Genomic DNA, 21,356 nt, shown 5'->3' with positions numbered 1-21,356 from the left:
ACACACACACACACACACACACACATTTTCTCTTCCCCACTTCAGATTCTCAAGGGCCTATACCAATACTTTTTAATTATCAGCCTACCACAGTTGGAGATGTATCCTGGTATTATATTAAGCTATACAGAATTACAAGGCCCTTCTAGACTACAGGAGTTTGGGTTGTTGAAATGAGCTATCCAGCGAGACTGATTTAGATTATGTGTTACAGACAATTTAGGTTCTAGCATAATAAACCTCTCTGCCTTGGATCTCATACAGTAGCTGAAGGTCTAGAGTACATACACTATCATCTTTTACCCTGCATTCTAACTTATCTTAGACCATCTAGATTAGATTCATTTCAAACTCAAATTGAGTCCTGATCTATTTTTTGGTTATTTTAACTGTTATTATATATAGATATGCTAACGTTCAGGGCTGCAGCACTCCATTTTTGGGTGCTAGGTATCACAGAGCTACTCTAGGTTCCAGGGAAATACCACCTGATACATATACAAGCTTAGAGTCTCAGAATCCAGAAATACATCTACAACTTCAAACTAAATGTGGCTGCTATAAGGCTCACAATTTATTCTTACAAGTATTTTTTGAGAGAGACCTTAGCATATTTGTTCTTTTGTTTCTGCCGTATTTTGACAACATATCGTCCCCAAGGTTTATTTAGTTTGTTGTGTGCCCCTCAATGTCCTTGCTTTTTATAGTCGCACCATATTTCATCATATAAATGTATAACCATTCACCATTGTGCTTCTTAGTCACTGTATCCTTTGGTTACTTCCATCTAAAGGCTCCCTTTTAGGAGGACATGTAAAATCAGTCCTAAATCTGTTTTCTGAGCCACTGATGACCTAAGCCTCAGTACAGGAAGAAGCAAGCAAAATATTGTAGAATGGGGAAGGGAGGATATGTCACATACATTGTAACAAAATAAATTATTATTAGTTGTTACTAACAAGTTCTAGGGCTGTGAGTCTCAGTAATCAGAAGAATTAAAACTGGTATCTCAGTTTTGTGGACTAGACAGGGGTAAAGTATATAGATGGGAAATAAGAAGATACATCTATACATGCAAATGAGTAGATACATGTGATTGGAAAGTTGCACTTATAGAACAGAAGAGCAGAGCCCAAGCTGGAACAACAATAATTAAACCAAGTGAGTAAACCATGCTAAGGATACTGAATTTCTTTCAGGCAAGACAATATTAAGGGGTGCTCATTTAATTTCAGAAATGTTACACTTAATAATTGCTACTGATTTTTTATTTTTTTGGCAAGGGCAAGCTCAGGGAATCGAACCTGGGGTCTCCAGCATGAGAGATGAGAATTCTGTCACTGAGCCACCACTGCCCACCCGCTACTGACTTTTAACATGAGGATATGAGCTAACACACAAGGGTGTAAACAGACTGATTATGCTCAGTGACAAATTAGCTATTGTTTCCTAGCATCAGAATACTCTGAAATATTCTTTCCATGTCCTTAGATTTCGGAATTGAGATACCAGAAATTTCAATTTAGAATTTATTATTTGAATAATGATTTCGACTACCTACACAATTATCTATCAAAGTTTCATTCATGATTAATTAGTTTAATTCATTCACCCTTTTCTATTCCTTTCTACCAGTCTTCTGTTTTTGTGCAATACTTTAACTCCAATCTATTGCAAAAGGATACGGTGTTCAGCCATTTTAGCCATGAGATCATCATTGTCGAAAAGCAATAAACAGATCACAGCAATAATGAAAAAAGCAGCTCCTCTTGTCTAAAAATAAAGAAAACAGACTAAGACGGCTTTTTCAAGAGGTAAGTATTAAGATCACGACTATACAAATGCCAAAGAAAAGCATTTTTTCCAAATAAACATTTAAAGAGAAATAGTATATGAAAATTAAACACCTTATATTATATAATATAAATGTATACAGTATTAATAGAAAATAATAAAGTAAACAGCTCTAGCAAATTCTGCAGGATAATTTAAGGACATTTAAGACATACAATATTGATGACTTCAAAGTCTCCTTGCTAATATGGTTAGGCATGTCACTATGCACAAACTATTGCTATTTACAGAATTAACCTCCCTAAACGTTACTTTACTTCTAGTTGGAAATAGCTAATAGCTAAAGAATAATTAGTAGGGATTTATTTTACCCTACAAAATGCAGGGACAGAAATGACAGTTAATTTATAGTATGAATATTGTAGTTAACACTTCTCTAGGGAAAAAGAACTCAGAGGGCATGTCAAGAAAATCAGAAAAGTCATCTCTAATATGTAGTAAAGTTGTAAAGCATTTAATAGCTGATAAACTTTTTAAGCTATGTCCTCATTTCAGGAAAAGGATTTTGCTGAAAAGGATTTTTGCTGAAAAAACAAAGAAAATTATAGATGGGACATATGAGCCTACAGTTTGTGCAAATATTTCAAAACAATAGGTGTAAAATCAATCTAAATACCATCACTATATATCCTGTATTGACAAAATGTACAGGTATATTATTATTTTTGCAACTTAGTGGGAGTCTATAATGATTTTAAAATAGCAAGTGAAAAAACTTTAAATTGGTACAAAAAAACCCCCTGACTGTGTTAATGCACATTCATAGCATATAACACTTATATATTACAAATGTACTATATAAACCCAAATTTATAGATTCAACACTTACACACTTATTTGCAATGCATATTCACAGCATATAATGCCCTGCATTCTTTTAAATAGTAAAAGACACTATCTTGTTGCTTTGATGTAGTTTAATAGGTATACTTCAATTTTCAAGTAACTGATAATGAAAAATTATACCTTCGCTGGTCCTCCTCCTGAACTAGTGAATAAAACACTGAGTAGTGAGATGACAACAATATCACTGTGTTCAAATAACAGCAAAGTCCTACAAAAATAAAACATAATTCATGAAATATAAGTGATCTTTTATCAGGAAGCATGAATTCAACTGAGTAACAAAAAAGAAAATAAATATTTCCTCTTTATTTCAAAAGACATAATGAAGAAATATAAACAGATACAATTGCTTTGGAAAATATATTGGCATTATCTACCTTAGAAAGGTTGAAGTTACAAATACCCAGCAATAGCATTCCCAAGATTATAACACATAGAATTCTCGTATATGTGTATCAGGATACACTGTTTTAAGTAAGCTAAAACTGGAAACAATCTAAATGTCTACCGATAAGAGAATGGATAAATAAACTGGAGTATATTCATTCAATGGAATATTATATAGCAGCAAAAATGAAAGAACTGTCAATATACTTAACACCACTGAATTGTATAATTTAAAAGGGTGAATTTTATGGTATATAAATAATATTTTAAAAAACCTTATAATAAACACATGAGGACTTCTGGGAAGATGCCTGAATAGATAAGCTGAGTTCATCCCTACTTCATGGAACAACCAGAAAAGTGACAGAAAAACAACCAGGGCAGCAGTTCCAGGGTGTGAATGGCCTGAGACGGTCCTCCACACTACATAGGGAGGTCCTGGACGAAAAGCAGAGGAACTGGAACGGAAAGAATGGGATGAGTGCACAGCCCTGACTCCACTGGGGACAAGAGGTGGCACCAGGAAAGTAAGTGCCTGCCCTTGCAGCTAGCTTGGGATGTCAGCCCCCTCAGCTCTATAACTGGGAGCTCCCTTGGAGAACCCAGAAGCCAGTAAACTTGCTTTTTCCTGCACACAGAGACCATCTACCTAATGCACAAAGCCTACTGCTCACCTTTCCATAAAGAGGCTCAGAGCCCTCAGGAGTGCACAGATGAAGAGGCGGGGATGAGGAAGCAAGCCATACTGTGTCCTGTGCCACTGTGCTCCAACCCCCGGCCCGATCCCAAGCCACACTGAACCACGTGGCCCCTGTGCTGCACCCTATCCCCATGGTGTGCCTTGCAAACACACACGCCATGCCTCTGTGCTCCTTGCCCTGCCGTGCACCCCCGAAATGTACCCTGTGCCCCCATGCCCCTGCACCTCAGAAAAGGGACCTAAAATACTTGGCCCTACAGCCCAAGGTTATTTCAAGTGGGAGCACAAGGGCCACCAGATTGATTGGGCCATCAAGCAAAATTGTAACTAAGGTGTGCAGTACCCATCCCCCAGACCCAGGATCAGTGGCTTTCATCATGCACTGGGACCAGTGGACCTAGCTGGAATTGCACCAGGTCTCCATTCAGCTCAGCCAAGTGCCACAGTTAGGAAGAGGAGGGTTTGAGGGGAAGAGGAAGCCCAAGAGCACCATATGCTGGGAAGAAATGGAAAGTGTGGTCAGACAAACTGCCTATCTGTCTAGCTTTAAACAGATCGTCAAGTAGAGTTGCATCCCCTGCATGAGGCTGGGCCCTTGGTTTAGTGGGGAATTACTGACAAAGCAAGTGCAAAAGCAGACCTTCAATACAAAGCCAAGCAAATACAAAACCTTAGACAACTGAGGGAAATCAACTTTCAAAATAACCCTATCAAGAGAATCAAATGCCTTGAAGCCAAAAGAGAATTACAAAAGATATAAGATGCAGAGACAGACATGAATAGCCAAATGATGAAACTAAAATACCAGAGGAGATACAATTTGGAAACAACTAATCAAAGATGTTCATACATATCTCTTAAGTAAATTTAATAGATTGGTCAATGACTTAAAGGATATTAAGAAGACAATAGAAAAGCATAAAGAAGACTTTGAAAAAATAGAAAAACAGGAGATTTCACAGAGATCAAAGATACTGTAGATCAAATCAGAAATATACTAGAGAGACACAGCAAGAGTTCTGAAGAGGCAGAAGAAAGTACACGCAAACTAGAGGACAAGTTGAATTCAAATGCACAAAAGACCAAATGTCAAAAAGGATGGAAAAATTTGAATTGGATCTCAGGGAAATTATGGATAACAAGAAGCACAAAAACATAAGAATCATCAATGTTCCAGGAGGAGAAAAGTAAAGGGCTACAAAGATTGAGGAGATAATAGGCAAGAACTTACCAACCCTTATAAAAGACATAAGTATGCAAATCAAAGAAGCCCAATGAACCCCAAGTAGAATGAGTTCAAATAGGCCTTCTCCAAGACACATACTAATCAGTCTGTGGAAGTTGAAAAGAAAAAGGTTCTGAAAGGAGCAAGAGAAAGGCAAATTATTACAAATAAGGGAAACTACGTATGACTGAGTTTGGACTACTCAACAGGCACCATGGAGGTGAAAAAGCAGTGAGATATGATAAATTTAAGATCCTGAAAGAGAAAGACTTCCAAGCCAAATATTCTGTACCCAGTCAAATTTTCCTTCAAAAGTGAGGTAGGGATTAAAATTTTCACAAAGGCTGAGAGAATTTTTCAACAAGAGACCTGCCCTATAAGAAACACTGAAGGGAGTTCTATTAGCCGAAAAAAAAGAGGACAGGAGAGGGATGTTTGGAGGAGGGCAGAGAATTGATGAGTACCATAAGGGTAATTTAAAGGATAAAAAAAGGGAGAGGGGAAATGTGATGGTTTGAAAGGAAGTGTGCCCCCTAAGAAAAGCCATGTTTTAATATAAATCCCATTTCATAAAGGTAGAATTATCTCTATTCAATACTGTATGTTTGAAACTGTAATGAGATCATTTCCCTGGATGATGCGATTTAGTCAAGAATGGTTGTTAAACTAGATTAGTGGATGACATGTCTCCACCCATTTGAGCGGGTCTTGATTAGTTTCTGAAGTCCTATAAAAGAGGAAATATTTTGGAGAATGAGAGATTCAGAGAGAGCAACACTACGAAACAGAGAGTCCACCAGCCAACGATCTTTGGAGATGAAAGAGGAAAATGCCTCCCGGGGAACTTCATGAAACTGGAAACCAGGAGACAAAGCTAGCAGATGACTCCATGTTTGCTATGTGCCCTTCCAGCTGAGAGAGAAGCCCTGACTGTGTTCACCATGTGCCTTCTCACTTGAGAGAGAAACCCTGAACTTCATCGGCCTTCTTGAACCAAAGTATCTTCCCTGGATGCCTTTGATGGGACATTTCTATAGGCTTGTTGTGATTGGGACATTTTCTCGGCCTTAGAACTGTAAACCAGCAACTCATTAAATTCCCCTTGTTAAAAGTCGTTCCATTTCTGGTATATTGCATCCCAGCAGCTAGCAAACTAGAACAGGAAAGAATATATAGATCTGACAAATAAAAACCAAAGGGTAAGATGGTAGATTTCCTAAATGCCTTTACAGTAATAACTTTGAATGTTAACAGACTAAACTTACCAATTAAAAGATACAAACTGGCAGAATACATAAGAAGTATGATCCATCTATATGATGCTTACAAGAGACACACCTTACACTGAAGAATACAAAGAGACTGAAAGTAAAAAGATGGAAAAAGACGTTCCATGCAAGCTGTAACCAAAGAAAGCAGGAGTAACTACACTAATATCATATAAAATAGACTATCAATATAAAGATGTCATAAGAGACAAGGAAGGACTCTACACAATAATAAAAGAGGCAATTCACTAAGAAGAAATAATAACATAAAAACGTTAATGCTCCCAATCAAGGAGCTCCAAAGTACATGAGGCAAATACTGTCTAAGCAGAAGAAAGCAAAAGATGTTTCAACAAGAATAGTGGGAGACTTCAATATGCAACTCTCCGCTATAGAGAGAGCAATGAGGCAGAGGATAAACAAGGAAATAGAGAACTTAATGCGATAAATGAATTAGACTAACACATATATAGATCGTTACACTGTGAAACACCACGATACACAGTCTTTTCTAGTGCTCATGGAATGTTCTCTAGGAAAGACTATATGCTGTGACACAAAACAGGTTTTATAAACTTAAAAAGACTGAAATTGTTCAAGGCACTTATCTGATCACAATGGAATGAAGATGGAAATCAATAACCACCAAAGAACCAAACTTTCACAAATATATGGAGATACAATAACACACTCTTAAACAACCAGTGGGTCCAAAAATAAATTGCTAGAGAAACAGGTATCTATCTGGAGACGAAAATGAGAATACGACATGTCAGAACTTAAGGGGTTTGGTAAAGGCAGTGCTGAGAGGGAAATTTATTGCCCTAAACCTATAATAAAAAAGAAGAAAGAACAAAAACTGAGGATTTAACTGCTCACCTAGAAGAACTGGGAAAAGTACACCAAACTAACCCCAAAGCAAAGAGAAGAACAGAAATAACAAGGATTAAAGCAGAAATAAATGAATTGGGGAACAAGAAAACATAGAAAGAAACAATAAAACTGAAGTATTGGTTCTTCGAGAAAAATCAAATAAATGGACATCAGCCTAGTTAGGCTGACAAAAAAAAAGAGAGAGGAAGTAATAAAAAAAGAGAAATGAGAAATGATGGGGGGGGGTCATTACTGTAGACTCTGAAGAAATAAAAAAAATCATAAGCGGATACTATGAACAACTACATGCCAACAAACTACACAACTTCGATGAAATGGACAAATTCTTAGAAACCCACAAACAAGTTACACTGACTCAAGAAGAAATAGAAGATCTCAACAAACTAATCACAAGTAAAGAGTTTTAATCAGTCATCAAAAATATTCCTACTAAGAAAAGCCCACGGCCAGATGGCTTCACAGGGGGAATTGTCAAACATTCCAAAAAGAATAATCACCAATCTTGCTCAGCTTTTTCAAAACATCGAAGAAAAAGGAATATTACATAACTCTTTTTATGAAGTTAACATCACTTTAATACCAAAACTTTAATACTAAAACTGAACAAAGATGGTACAAGAGAGGAAAACTATGATCTCCCTAATGAAGATATATGCAAAAATTCTCAACAAATACTAGCAAATCGAATCCAATGACACATTAAAAGAACTATACATCATGACAAAGTGGGGTTTATAGCAGGAATGCAAGGTGGTTCAACACAAGAAAATCAATGTAATACAGCACATTGAAAAATCAAAAGGAAAAAATCACATGATCATATCAACTGATGCTGAAAAAGCACTCAACAAAATTCAGAATTCTTTTCTGATAAAAACACATCAAAAGGTAAGAATTGAAGGAAATTTCCTCAATGTGATAAAGGGAATACATGAAAAACCCATGGCCAGCATCATACTCAATGGTGAGAGACTGAAAACCTTCCCCCTAAGATCAGAAAGGAGACAAGGAAGCCCTCTGTCATCCTCGGCAGGAGAAAGAAATAAAAGGCATCCAAATCAGAAGGGAAGAAGTAAAACTTTCATTATTTGTAAATGACATGATGCTACATGTGGAAAATCCTGAGAAATCTATGATAAAGTATCTTGAGCTAATAAATTCAGTGAAGTGGCAGGCTACAAGTTTACGTGCAAAAATCAGTAATGTTTCTATACACAAGCAGTAACCTAATTGAGAAGACAAGGAAAAAACTCCAGTCGAAACAGCAACTAAAATAATCAAATATCTAGGAATAAACTTAACTAGGGATGTAAACAGCCTGTACACAGAAAACTACAAAACACTGCTGAAAAAAATCAAAGACAATCTAAATAGGTGGAAGGACATTCCCTGCTCATGGATAGGAAGGTTACATGTAGTTAAGATGTTAATTCTACCCAAACTGATCTACAGATTCAATACAACACCAATCAAAATCCCAACACCCTACTTTGAGAACTTGGAAAAACTAGTTAACAAATTCATTTGGAAGGGAAAGGAACCTCAAACAGCTAAAAATATCCTAAAAAAGAAGAACAAAGTGGGAGGACTAACACTTCTTGATCTTAGAGCTTAGTGGTCAAAACAGCATGGTACTGGCCTCTTAAAATTTACACCCAAAGCATAAGCAACAACAGATAAAACAGACAAATGGGAACTCCTTAAAACAAAAGCCTCTGTGCCTCAAAGGACTTTGTCAAAAAGGTGAAGAGGCAGCCAGCTCAACGGAAGAAAACAGACAGGATAAAAGCTTGATATTCTGTATACATAAGGAAATCATACAACTCAAGAACAAAAGACAACCAACTTAAATAGAAAATAGGCTAAAGATACGAACATTTTTCCAATGAGCAAATACAGATGGCTAAAAAGCACAAGATGAGATACTCATTTTCATTAGCTGTAAGGGAAATGAAAATTAAGACTACAATGAGGTATCATCTCACACCATAAGAATGGCTGCTATTAAACAAATGTTGGAGAATTTGGAACACCTATTCACTGCTGGTGGGAATGTATGATACAGCCACAGTGGAAGACGGTTTCTGGTTCCTTAGAAAAGTAAATACTGAGTTGCCCTACATCCCAGTGATACCACTACCCAGAAGCTGAAAGCAGTGACATAACCATTTTCACACTGAATGTGGTTCGATACCAGCATTATTCACAATCACCAGAAGATGGAAACAATCCAATGGCCTATATTTAATAGGAAGACATCAATAGTACCACAGCCACACAGCAATACCAAGGGTATATACTTGTGGAGAGGACAAGAGTTAAGGGAGATTCGGATTTTCTATTTGGTGACGGTGTGTTTATCTGGTACTTTTCTCTCTGGAACAATGAAAATTGTTTAAAATTAAGAGTGTTGATGCTTGCACAACTAAGTGAAGATAAAACGAGGCATGGATTGTTTACTTTGGATATGATGTCCAATAGATGGAGGGGGCTGGAAGATACACTGAGAAGCAGACTGGCAAACTGTGGTGTGTACACATGATGGAATATTGTCAGCTACAGAAAGGAAGTCTGAGGCATGAAATGAGGTGAATGAACCTTGGGGACATTATGTGGTGAAAAATAAGCTAGAAACAAAAGAACAAATATTGTATGGTCTCTTTCAGAAAATACTTAAAGAAAAATGGGGCCTAGATTGTAAGATCTTATAGCAGTCACATTTAGTCTGGAGCTGTAAATGTGATTTACAGATTTTGAGATGCTGTGGTATATATGTATAAGCTGGTATCTCCCTGGAACTCTGGGTACCTGTGTGATACCTAAGGCTCAGAGGTGGTGTTCTGCAGCTCTGAAAGTCAGCATTGCTACATACAATAACTATTAAAGAAACTGAAGAAGAGATCAGGCTTCAGTTAGAGATAAGAATGAAGCCATCAGGTTGGGACTAAAGAAAATCCGAATACAGGGTAAAGGATGACATTGTCTATACTTTAGAACTTCATTGACTGTGAAAAGAGGCTTATTTTGTGCAAAACCTAAATTTTCTGTAGCACCTATTCTAACCCAACCTGTCTGAATAGCTCATGTAAGCAATCCAAACACAAGGAGCCCAGAATGGGAATGAGGGATTCTAATTCTGTGTAGCTTAATGTAATATCCGGATATAACCTAGAGTTACATTGGGCAGATAATTAAAAAGTACTGGCAATGTTCCTTGTATAACTGGAGAAAAATTATGGAACTATTAAACTTTACCACCAGGGAAACCTCTGGTACTGTTTCAGACATTTGGGATTACCAAGTCAAAAGGCAAAGTCCTTGATTTTGAGGCTTGCTCTTGTGAAGCTCATTTCTGTAGCAGAGAAGCTAAGCCTACCCACCCATAGGTATGCCTAAGAGTTAATTCCAGAAAACTTTTGTTGCTCAGATGTGGCCCTTCTCTCTCCAAGCCCAACTCCGCAAAGAAAATCATTACCCCTCTCTACTACATGGGATATGACACCCAGGGGTGAAAGCCTCCCTTGCAATGTGGGACATGACTCCTAGTGATGAGCCTTGCTCTGGCACCATGGAAATGACAACGCCTTCTTCACCAAAATGGGGAAACAAATGTAACAAAATAAGGTATCAGTGGCCAAGAGAGTTCAAACAGACTCAAGAGGCTACTCTGGGGGCTACTCGTAAACAATCTCTAACCAGATATTGTGAATTACCTCAGTTTGCCAAAGCTCCAACCAACATCATTCCTGTTAACCCTAAAGAATACCTAATCTCAGATAGGGCTCTGAGATTCTACAAAAGTTTCACATACTAATATTATTTTCCAGAAACCTACAACTTCCATATGGTTACTAGGACAGATAAGTTCTGAAACCTAGAAGGGCCAGTCTCTCCAAGAACATCAACTAGTTCCATTTCCCTATTCCAATACTCCTTTCCAACATGAAAAAGTTAGAATGGGCATAGCACACATACCCCTAAAGACTGAGAGAAGGATCAAAGGAAAAGTAATAGTTATAACAGAGAAGACAGGATTTAACAAATGAGTATGACTGCTGAATAATTATACTGATATTTCTTTTAGTCTCCAGTACATAGGAAGAGCAGAAGAAAAGACCTGAAATCATGGAACTGTAACCCATACCAAATTCTGAAATCTGCTCTATAACTACTTGTTACAATGTTCTTATTTATTGTTTTTGTATATATGTTGTATTTCACAATAAAAAATGTTAAAAAAGATAAAAACACATGAAAGAACTAAGGCAGATGCATTAAAATGGAAAAAATCTCAAACATAACATGAAAAAAATTGCAGAAAAATGCACGTAATATAACTCCTTTTTTATAAAGCAAAAGAACTTTCAAAATTGAACATTTTTTTCTAAAAGAAATATGTACTATATGGTGAAACTACAAAGAGAAACAAGAGAATGAAAAACAAAACTTATGATGCTGGCTGGTTACATCCAAAGGTGGGTGGAGGGAGTGAGTGATACAATCGAGGGGCGCACAGGGCTTCAAAGGTATTGGTAACATTCTATTTTTGGTGTTTAGTGTTGGATACATGACTGTTCATTTTATTATTCTTTAAACACACTTATATTTATATTTACTTTTTTATATTCATAAAATATTTCTTTAAAAAGTAGTAAAATATTATCAACAGCAAAAATGAACTAAATATAGTAAACAGATGTTCAACTGCTGGTTACATAAATTTTTTTTTCCTCTTTAACCAAAACTTCGTAATGGGAACATATTAGAGATTACTTTTATTAATATTTGGAAGACAGTAATTTGAGAAAAGAAATATATTAACAGGAAGAGACTAATCTAAAATAAGGCAGCGCATGAAATACCAAAGCAGTCCTTCACATCAAGAAATTACATGGTAATTTTAGTAAATGAATGAGGTGGGCAGTGGTGGTAGAGCTGCTTGTGTGGTTAAGGGCTGCAAGGGCAGGAGGTTCATGACTCAGGAGCTGTGCTGGTTTGAAACTGTGTGTACCCCCAGAAAAGCCATGTTCTTTAATCCTGACAATACTGTTGGGTGGGATGTTTTTTATTAAGTTATTTCCTTGGAGATGTGACCTACACAATTGTGGGTAGGACCGTTTGATTAGGTGATTTCCACGAAGATGTATCTCCACTCATTCAAGGTGGGTGAGAAGTCCTTTAAGTAGGAGCCATTTTGGAAAAAGCTTGTGAGGCCACACAGCCAGAAACCTTTGGAGATGGAAGAAAATACCCCCAGAGAAGCTGTTTGAAACGAGAAGCCAAAGAACCTAAGAGATGCCAGTCAAGTGCCTTCCCAGTTGACAGAGGTGTTCTGGACCCATTGGCCTTTTTTGAATTAAGATACCTTTCCCTGCATGCCTTAGTTTGGGCATTTTTATAGCCTTAGAACTGTGATCTTTCAATTTAATAAATTCCCTTTTTAAAAGCCATTCTATTTCTGGCATATTGCATTCTGGCAGCCATAATAAACCAATAGAGGAGCCAAGTAAGAATTTAAGTATTTTTTCCCATTCCCTCCCTATCCTAAAACACAGGGATGATTTAAAACATATGAATGCTGGTGGCTAAATATATTAATTTAAAAATGTTTTTGCATGAAGAACAAAGGAATGTCAATATTGACCAGTGTATGTCCTAATATAATTTATATGGACAGGTTAATTGAACACCATTTAAGTACATGGAACCTTGAATAGGGCATGAGATTTTGTAGGTTTGTCCAGTGTGATGCCCGAATAAATCCCAGAGTGATTTGCACAGTGAATAAAAAACTATTTGCAAAGACCCCTTGGGGAAATGGCGAGAAAGGGGGAAAATTCAACTTTCCCATTTGGAGAACGCGTGATATTCTTGCAAGCAGTGGGGACAACCAAATCAGTAGGCTGAGCCCTCAATCTTGGGGTTTGTTCATATGAAACTTATCCCCGCAATGGATAGGCTAAGCGTATTTAAAATTAGGCCTAAGAGAACCTCTTTTGTTGCTCAGATGTGGCCTATCTCTCTCAGCCAACACGGCAAAAAAACTCACTGACCTCCCCCTCTCTACAAGAGACATGACTCCCAGGGATGTAAACCTCCCTGGCAACATGGGACAGAAATCCTAGAATGAGCTGGGACTCAGCATCAAGAGATTGAGAAAACCATCTCAACTGAAAGGGGGAAGAGAGAAATGACACAAAATAAAGTGTCAATGGCTGAGAGATTACAGAGTCAAGAGGTTATCCTGGAGGTTATTCTTACGTATTACATAGATAACCCCATTTTAGTTTAAGGTGTGTTAGAGAGGCTAGAGGGGAGTGCCTAAAACTGTAGAGCTGTATTCCAGTAGCCAGGTCTCTTGAAGATAATTATATAATGATAAAGCTTTCACAATCTGTGTGATTGTGAAAACCTTGCGTCTGATGCTCCTTTTATCTATGGTATGAACAGATGAGTAAAAAATATGGATTAAAAATAGAGAAATATAAAAAAATTTTAAAAAATGAACAAATAATAGGAGGAAGAAATGTTAAAATAAATTGAGTAGATTGAAATACTAATGATCTATGAAAAGGAGTGGTAAAGTGGTAAAGAAAAAAATAGGGGGAACAAAGGTTAAAATATATTGGGTAGATGGAAATATTAGCAGTCAATGAGAAGGAGGCGTAAGGGGTGTGGTATCTATGAGTCTTTTTATTTCTTTTTCTGGAGTGATGTAAATGTTCTAAGAAATGATCATGTTGATGAATATACAGCTATGTGATTATACTGTAAGTCACTGATTTACACCAAGAATGGAATTTTAATGTAAGAATGTTCGTGTTTGTATGTTGTTTTATCCATAAAAATATTTTAAAAACCTAAAAAACAAAACAAAACATATGGATGGGCGGTGCAAGGGGAGCTCAGTATTAGAATTCTCACCTGTCATACCAGAGACCTGGGTTTGTTTTCCAGACCCAGCACATGCCGTAAAACAAAACAAAACAAAACAAAACAACACAACATATGGATGAAAACAAATAATTTCATGAATAAGAAATTTAAAGTATTAGAATGGCAAGCAACACCATTACCCAATCATATTCAAACATAAATTGAAAAGTTCCTCTCAAAGTGAGAAATTCCAGCCAGACTTACAACCCCTCCAGGATGCTGCTGTTGTTACAGAGATGTGTGAAATGATGCATAGTGTGCATGTGACAAAGCACAGGGCAAATAAACTAAAGGGACCCAAAACCCAAAGCTATTCTATTGGTTGGGAGAGGGGAAAGGAATTTTCATAAAGCGTTTTTCACTCATCACTCTCCACTCTGCCACCCCATCATTCCAAGTGAGAGCTCTTCAGAGTATTCTTAACTAACTTCTTACTTCTTATCCTCATATTCCCTCCTAACTGACAGCAATATACTTTTCCTTTAACCTAATAAGTAAATCCTTTAATAGAGAAGTATTAAAAGAATCCACAAGCATAGTTTCATGTTACAATTCTGTTAAATGAAGTACATTTCCCAACCCTGAGCAGGCACCTTCATGCAAAAAGATTACTCTACATAGATTTAGGGGAATATGAAATAAGAGTAATATCTCAACCTATCTTTAATCTGATCTATACACTATTCTGAAGACATCTGTTTAAAAACCAAACCTTTCAAACATTTTCTCTGCATACCAGGGCACTTGCAGAGCTGTGCAAAAAGACAAAAAAAATTTTAAAAATTTTGCTCTCCTCCTTTTTTATTTTACCACTACAGACATTTTGGCTTCAAAATCAGCTACTAAAAAGAACACCAATGAATGATAAAAAAGTTAATTAATGCTAAAGAATTTCTGAAACTCTTTGGATTCTAACTACTAAAATATCTACAACAGATCATGAAAAATACATTGATGTGATACTCACCAAAGAACTAGTTCACAAAGTATTTGACCTACCATACAGTGGGAGAAAATATTACAAATGAAGAAATAGAAACAAATATTCAAAATAACTCATTTTTATTTACCTTAGTGGTCCACAAAGAGTTAGGCCAAAAAACCACAGGAGTGAAATGATACACCCAGCAACTGCATGTTTAAATATTTTGATCCACTATAAACGGAAACAAAAATGAAAAATCTCAGTTATATATATTTTGTTAAATATCTCAAAATGAAACACACAGGGAAAGATAACAATGGTAACATATGTATTTTAAAGGTCAAATAATTACATATTTTGAAATATGAAGATTCCGTGACTAAATTTAGATTTGCAAGACAGTGGTTTATTTTGCATTGTCCATAGTCCGTTATGTTAGATCTTAAAATGTTTTTCTACACAATACAATTTTAGTTTCTCACTAGTTTGCAAGGGACATATTGTTTTAGTCTTTAATTTTCTTCCCATCAGGAATTTTCAGGGCCTCAATTATTCGAAAAAGGGAGAGAAAAAAGTTAAAATGGTGTTTAAAATATTAATCCTATTTTTTAGTGTTCTTGGTCTTTAAAACAAAAGTACTTCAATTTATCATCCTGATCAAAAAATCATGGTAAAAGTTTTTAGCTGGGGTTTAAAACAAACATGTAGTGCAGTACAACCACTATCTAAAGAGGTGATAACACGAATGCTGGACATTTCTGGCATGAAATTATGAACCTTAGGTACCCAAAGGAATAATAACAACGAGGGTGACGACTAATTTGTATGGCATACTCACTATATGTCAGCTTCTATTTTAAGAACTTTACATGTATCAATTCATTTATTCCTCACAGCTCCATTAAGAAGGTCTAATACCTCCATTTTACAGATGAGAAAACTAAGGCAGAGAGATATTAAGTAACTTGCCCAAAGCAAGAATTATTAAGTAGGACAGATAAACCATGAATCTGTTTGACTCTAAAGGCTATACTCTTTTTTTTTTTTTCCACATGGGTAGGCACTGGGAATCGAACCCCGGTCTCCAGTATGGCAGGTGAGAACTCTGTCTGCTGAGCCACTGAGGCCCCCCTCAAAGCTATACACTCTTAACCCCTACACTCTGTCTCCCAGTGACATTTGGTCTAGGCTCTTGGGCATGTCTCCATGTCTGATTTGTATATCTTTAAGAATAAGGAGGCTGTATTAAAGAAAATAATTATATGCAGTCTTTAAAATTTTTCTACTTTTTTCTGCATTTTTAAACAGTCTCATATTTCACTGCTTCGGCATTTACTCTCGAAGTGCTTCAACTTTAACCCTTGAAGCTTTAATTCTGAAAAGGTGGTACTCAAATCAAAAAAGCAAGTTAACTCTGGAAATATTCTGCTGCACATGTAAATCATTCATTAATTACTCCTAATCAAGGAATGAGCATTGTATCCTGGCCCACTGAATGGAACCTAGGGAAAAAGGATTCTGAAAAAACTCACCTGATGTTTGGTAATAGTTTTCCCAGAAGAAAATGGCTTTTGAAACAAAACCATAAAAAATGCAGTCCTGTTAATGTAAATATTGAAATATTAATATATAAATATCAGGCAATATCAAATACAGTATAGTTTTAAGTAAAGACACTTTTTTAAACAAATGTAGTAGGACTTGAAAGGTATGTAATCCTCCAAAGAAATCATACTAGGAAACTATACTTATTTTAATAAGGCTTCCACTGCAACATTTGGGAATTCTTTTGGAATTGCCTTCAGAACCATTTACTAGCCACAAAACAAAACATGTTTCAACATTTCATAACTTATAATACCAAAGAAATAATTTATATCTTCTCCAAAATTTAGTGACGAAAGTACTAAATATAAAATATGTCCCCATATTTCACATTCCCAAAACAGTTATATAAAAAGGTATACAAACGTTACTTAAATTTCTGAATCAAGAATCATTTTTCATGGGTACCAAAATACTACTCCCAAAAATCTTTAACAGAGTTTGCTAACACAAAGGGTGTCACTATCAATCTTAGGATCCAGAGAATCCTTACTTAGAAAGAATTTCTTACTATATGCAGATCTGATGTTCACATTGTAGGAAGACCCTGTACTGTGAAGAGAACATGCAATGAACAGCCCAACATGGTTTAACTTAGAAAATAAGGATTATTTGTGCCCAGACAAGCCTCAGGTAAGGTTCTGTGCCTACGAGAAGACCGGGAAACCCAGTGGTATGTTCTGGGAATCCCTGGGGTTCGTGAGACTCTTTCAAGACATGAGACATCAGAATCATTTTTCAGAAAAATACTAACATACATGCTCTTTTTTCACTCTCATTCTCTCATGACTGTAGTGTAGAGTTTTTCAGAGGCTACAGGATAGGAAACACCGTAGCAGACTGAAGGCTGCCCCAGGTACAAAAATCCAAATGACTTCTCTTATTAAATTAGATGTAAGAGAAATTGTAAAAATCTCATTAACACAAATTAAAGTAAAAGTCTATGTTTTGGCAAGCTATTTGGGTATAACAATTCTCTTTCTTATCAGTCTCTGCACCCTTAACCTGAGATATTATTTTTTTGTTATTATATACTTATCAGGAGAACTAAATTACCAAAATAGTTTATGTAAAATTTCCTAAAGATATTCAGTTGAAACAGGATTTTCCAAGAAATAAAAAACATTCGGGACAAAAAGCCACACACTTACCCAAGTTTTAATATAAAGATGAACTGAACAATGTGAACTGCTTTTAGAAGATCATATGATTCAAACAGTCCCAAAGCCTTCAAAAATTTAGCGAAACATAGTAACACGATATATTTCATTAATCTAAAAAATAAATTCAGAAACATGTCTTAGCATTGAAATCACAAAGAACTCTGTAACCTGTTTTTTATAAGAGAGATTATAGAAATCCTAAATACACATAAACAGAATGAAACAACACTAAAAAAAAAGCCCACAAAACCTTCAAACAATGCACCATCCCACATGAGAAAAACTGTTAATATTTTGGTATACAAATTTCTACATTCTTTTCAATACATATGAACATATATGTATAGATATAGACTATTAGTAAAAGATGACAAACTAAAATTAAAGGCGCTCTTGGTTAAGTTGACAACTATTTTGCAACCTCCTTTTTAACTTTAATATATTAAAAATATAGATACAGCTACAAAGATTTTAATCAGATCTGATTTAAACATAACTGAGTAAAGATGATTCTACTCCCGTCTTAACAATTACTCCAAACAATTAAGAACGGTAATAGAAACCAAACAACCTGTGATGAACTTTCAGTCTCCTGTTCGGATGGGAGACTCCAAACAGGAAGACAGAAACAGAAGGACGGTGAATAACCCAGGTTTGCCCCTCCTCTGCTTTGCTTAGAGACTGTGGTGAGGTCTGCAGCTGACACGACTGGACCTAAGAGTCTTCAAACAACTTGGCCCGGAGGCCCCGGGAATTCCCGGCAGTGGGGGCGAGTGCAGCAGAGAAGAGGAGGCTCACAGAAGGTCTTCAGAACACTCAGGGGCTCAGTTTCCCACCCAGCACGGCCAGGCAGGCATCCCTCCTCCACTCCCGCAAAGCCACGGAGCTTATTATTTGGCCTCTGGAGAGATCCAGACGTTTTACTCAGTCATAAAACAGAAGCGACATACTGATACATGTTCTAATAACATGGATGAACCTTAAAGACATCGTGTTGAGCGAAATGACCCGGACACAAAGGGACAATCACTGTATGATTTCTCTGATGTGAAATACTCAGAATAAGCAAATTTTTAGAGATGGAAAGTAGAATAATGGCTGCCAGGTTGGGGGAGGTGGGGATGGGGAGCTATTGCTAAAGGAGTACGCGGTTTGGTTCGGGATGACGAAAACAGTCTGGAAACGGATAACGGTGAAAGTTACACAACAATGTCCATGTATTGAATATCAAAGAACTGTCCACTTAAAATGGTTAAAGGGATTTTGATGTTATGTGTATTTCACTGCTATTAAAAATACATTAGAAAACTAAAAAAAAAGCAGACACACAAACAACGAAGGCAACGAGCACAAGTCCCGGCCCCAGCGGCCGAGCGCCCGCAGCACGCCCGGGCCAGGCCGCGGGACACACTCACCTCTCGGGAGCCGGGGCGCGGGCGGCGTGGCAGGGCAGAAGGGGCTCTTCCCTCCCTCCCCCAAAGGCGTTTGCACTTCTCGAATTTTGTAACCACGAAAACATACTTATTTCATAATGAAAGAAACCAAACTAGAGAACACGGGACCTCGGGGCTGGGTTTCGGATGCGCTCAGTCGACCTGAACGGCCGAGTTCTCGAGTCTGGACTTGGGTCTCTTCGTCCGAAGAGACGCGATCTCGGCCCCGGTTACGGCGCGGGGTCGCGCCGGGGCGGCGAAGGGGCGGCACCACCTCCTCACCCAGGAGCAGCCAGCACACAGAAGCGCTTCTCGGAGAGCCGAGAAACTGCACACGGACGGGACGGGGGACCGCAGTCAACCGTCTGCCCGGACCCCGAGGCGCCTGGAGACAGAACGGCGGAGGCTGGAGGGCTCGGAGGGCGCAGGGCGGAGGGCGGAGGGCGCAGGGCTCGGAGGGCGCAGGGCGGAGGGCGCAGGGCTCGGAGGGCGCAGGGCGGAGGGCGGAGGGCGCAGGGCTCGGAGGGCGCAGGGCGGAGGGCGCAGGGCTCGGAGGGCGCAGGGCATAGGGCACAGGGCGGAGGGCGGAGGGCACAGGGCGGAGGGCGCAGGGCTCGGAGGGCACAGGGCGGAGGGCGGAGGCCGGAGGGCTCGGAGGGCGCAGGGCGGAGGCCGGAGGGCTCGGAGGGCGGAGGGCGGAGGGCTCGGAGGGCGGAGGGCGGAGGGCTCGGAGGGCGCAGGGCGGAGGGCTCGGAGGGCGGAGGGCTCGGAGGGCGGAGGGCGCAGGGCGGAGGGCTCGGAGGGCGCAGGGCGGAAGGCGGAGGGCGCAGGGCGGAGGGCTCGGAGGGCGCAGGGCGGAAGGCGGAGGGCGCAGGGCGGAGGGCTCGGAGGCCCGGCGTGAGAACCCGAGGGGCCCGGGCCGGCAGACGGCCGGCGACCCTGCAGAGGGAGGTGGGCTGCTTCCTTACCGAGCGCTGGGCGCGTCCACCGGCCCGAGGCCGCCGCCGCCGCCGCCGCCGCCGCCGGGGCCGGCTAGGACGTCCCCGCAGTATTTCTCCTCCATCCCCGGGCTACGAGCCTCCGCCGCTATCCCCGCCGCGGGGCCTCCTCATGACTCGCCGCGGCCGCGAGCAGCCAGCGCAGCAGCGTCACTCCCCCATGGCACCGACCCCGTCGGGTCTCCACAGGTCCGGGCCGCGGCCGTCGCTGCCCCCGGCTCCTGCTCCCACTCACACGGGGGTCCGGGGTAAGCCGCGGGCAGATCCGGCGGCGCCGGGCTCCCGGGAGGCCGCACGCTCGCGGACGCCGCCAGGCCACGTCATCTGGCCCAGCAGCCCTCGCTGCCCCAGCGGCCGCCAGCCCTGCGCCTGCGCATCACGTGCACTCGCCTGCCCTGGCGCTTCTTTAGCTCCTCCCTCCGCAGGTGACGGATCAAACCCCGCCCCCATCGGGGTCCTCCTACTGGCGCGGCTGCGCACTTGCACGCGCCTTCACCGCCACCTGTGGGTCGTCAGGGGTACGGCGGGTTCGTAGAGCGGAAGAGTGGGAAGATAAAATGCAATGTGTGATTAAACCGAGATAATCACAAATCTAAACCTCCGGGGTAGCGATTCTTAATCTGAGGTTTCGGACATACCCTCTGCCTCGAAATTTGTGTGAGTGTGATGAATCTTTTTCTGGTTAAAAGATCCATAGTTTGCACCGAAATCTTAAAAGTGTGAGAGACACCCCACAAATACCTACCCATATCTTTTTTTAACTTTGTTTTTTTGTTGCATAATATAACATATATACAAAGCAAAGAAATAAAAAAGCAATAGCTTTCAAAGCATTCTTCAAAAAGTGGTTACAGGACAGATCCCAGAGTTTGTCATGGGCTACCATAGGATCCTCTCATATTTTTCTTTCTAGCTGCTCTAGAGTACAGGAGGCTAAAGGGTTTAAATACTTTTTTATCATCACAATTAACTTTTTTCCTTCTTTCTTTTGTGAACGGTAATATATATACAAAAAGGCCGTAAGTTTCCAAGCACAGCACCACAATTTGTTGTAGAGCATATTTCAGACTTTGACACGGGTTACAATTCCACAATTTTAGGTTTTTACTTCTAGCTGCTCTA

At 39.3% G+C, this 21,356-nt stretch overlaps 1 protein-coding gene across 2 annotated transcripts in view; it reads right to left on the bottom strand.

Annotated features, from left to right (window-relative positions):
• SLC30A5 (solute carrier family 30 member 5) overlaps positions 1-20,552 on the bottom strand; it is a 61,860-nt gene extending 41,308 nt beyond the window's left edge. Inside the window, exons 1-6 of one of the 2 annotated variants that reach the window (XM_077117408.1) lie at positions 20,205-20,552; positions 17,792-17,914; positions 16,568-16,634; positions 15,181-15,266; positions 2,821-2,908; positions 1,686-1,773 (exon numbers count right to left, since the gene is read on the bottom strand). In XM_077117408.1, coding sequence (XP_076973523.1) covers positions 1,686-1,773; positions 2,821-2,908; positions 15,181-15,266; positions 16,568-16,634; positions 17,792-17,914; positions 20,205-20,299 — 547 coding nt within the window. In that variant the 5' untranslated portion in view covers positions 20,300-20,552. Of the gene's footprint in view, positions 1-1,685; positions 1,774-2,820; positions 2,909-15,180; positions 15,267-16,567; positions 16,635-17,791; positions 17,915-19,218; positions 19,566-20,204 lie in introns of those variants that run through there. The other variant, XM_077117406.1, reaches the window with a different exon arrangement.
• Between the last annotated feature and the right edge of the window lie 804 nt (positions 20,553-21,356).

Source organism: Tamandua tetradactyla, chromosome 9 (genome assembly GCF_023851605.1).
Source record: "Tamandua tetradactyla isolate mTamTet1 chromosome 9, mTamTet1.pri, whole genome shotgun sequence".
In the NCBI taxonomy this organism is placed as follows: Eukaryota; Metazoa; Chordata; class Mammalia; order Pilosa; family Myrmecophagidae; genus Tamandua; species Tamandua tetradactyla.
Note: the sequence above shows the minus strand (reverse complement) of the source record. Positions and strands in the feature narration are given on the sequence as shown.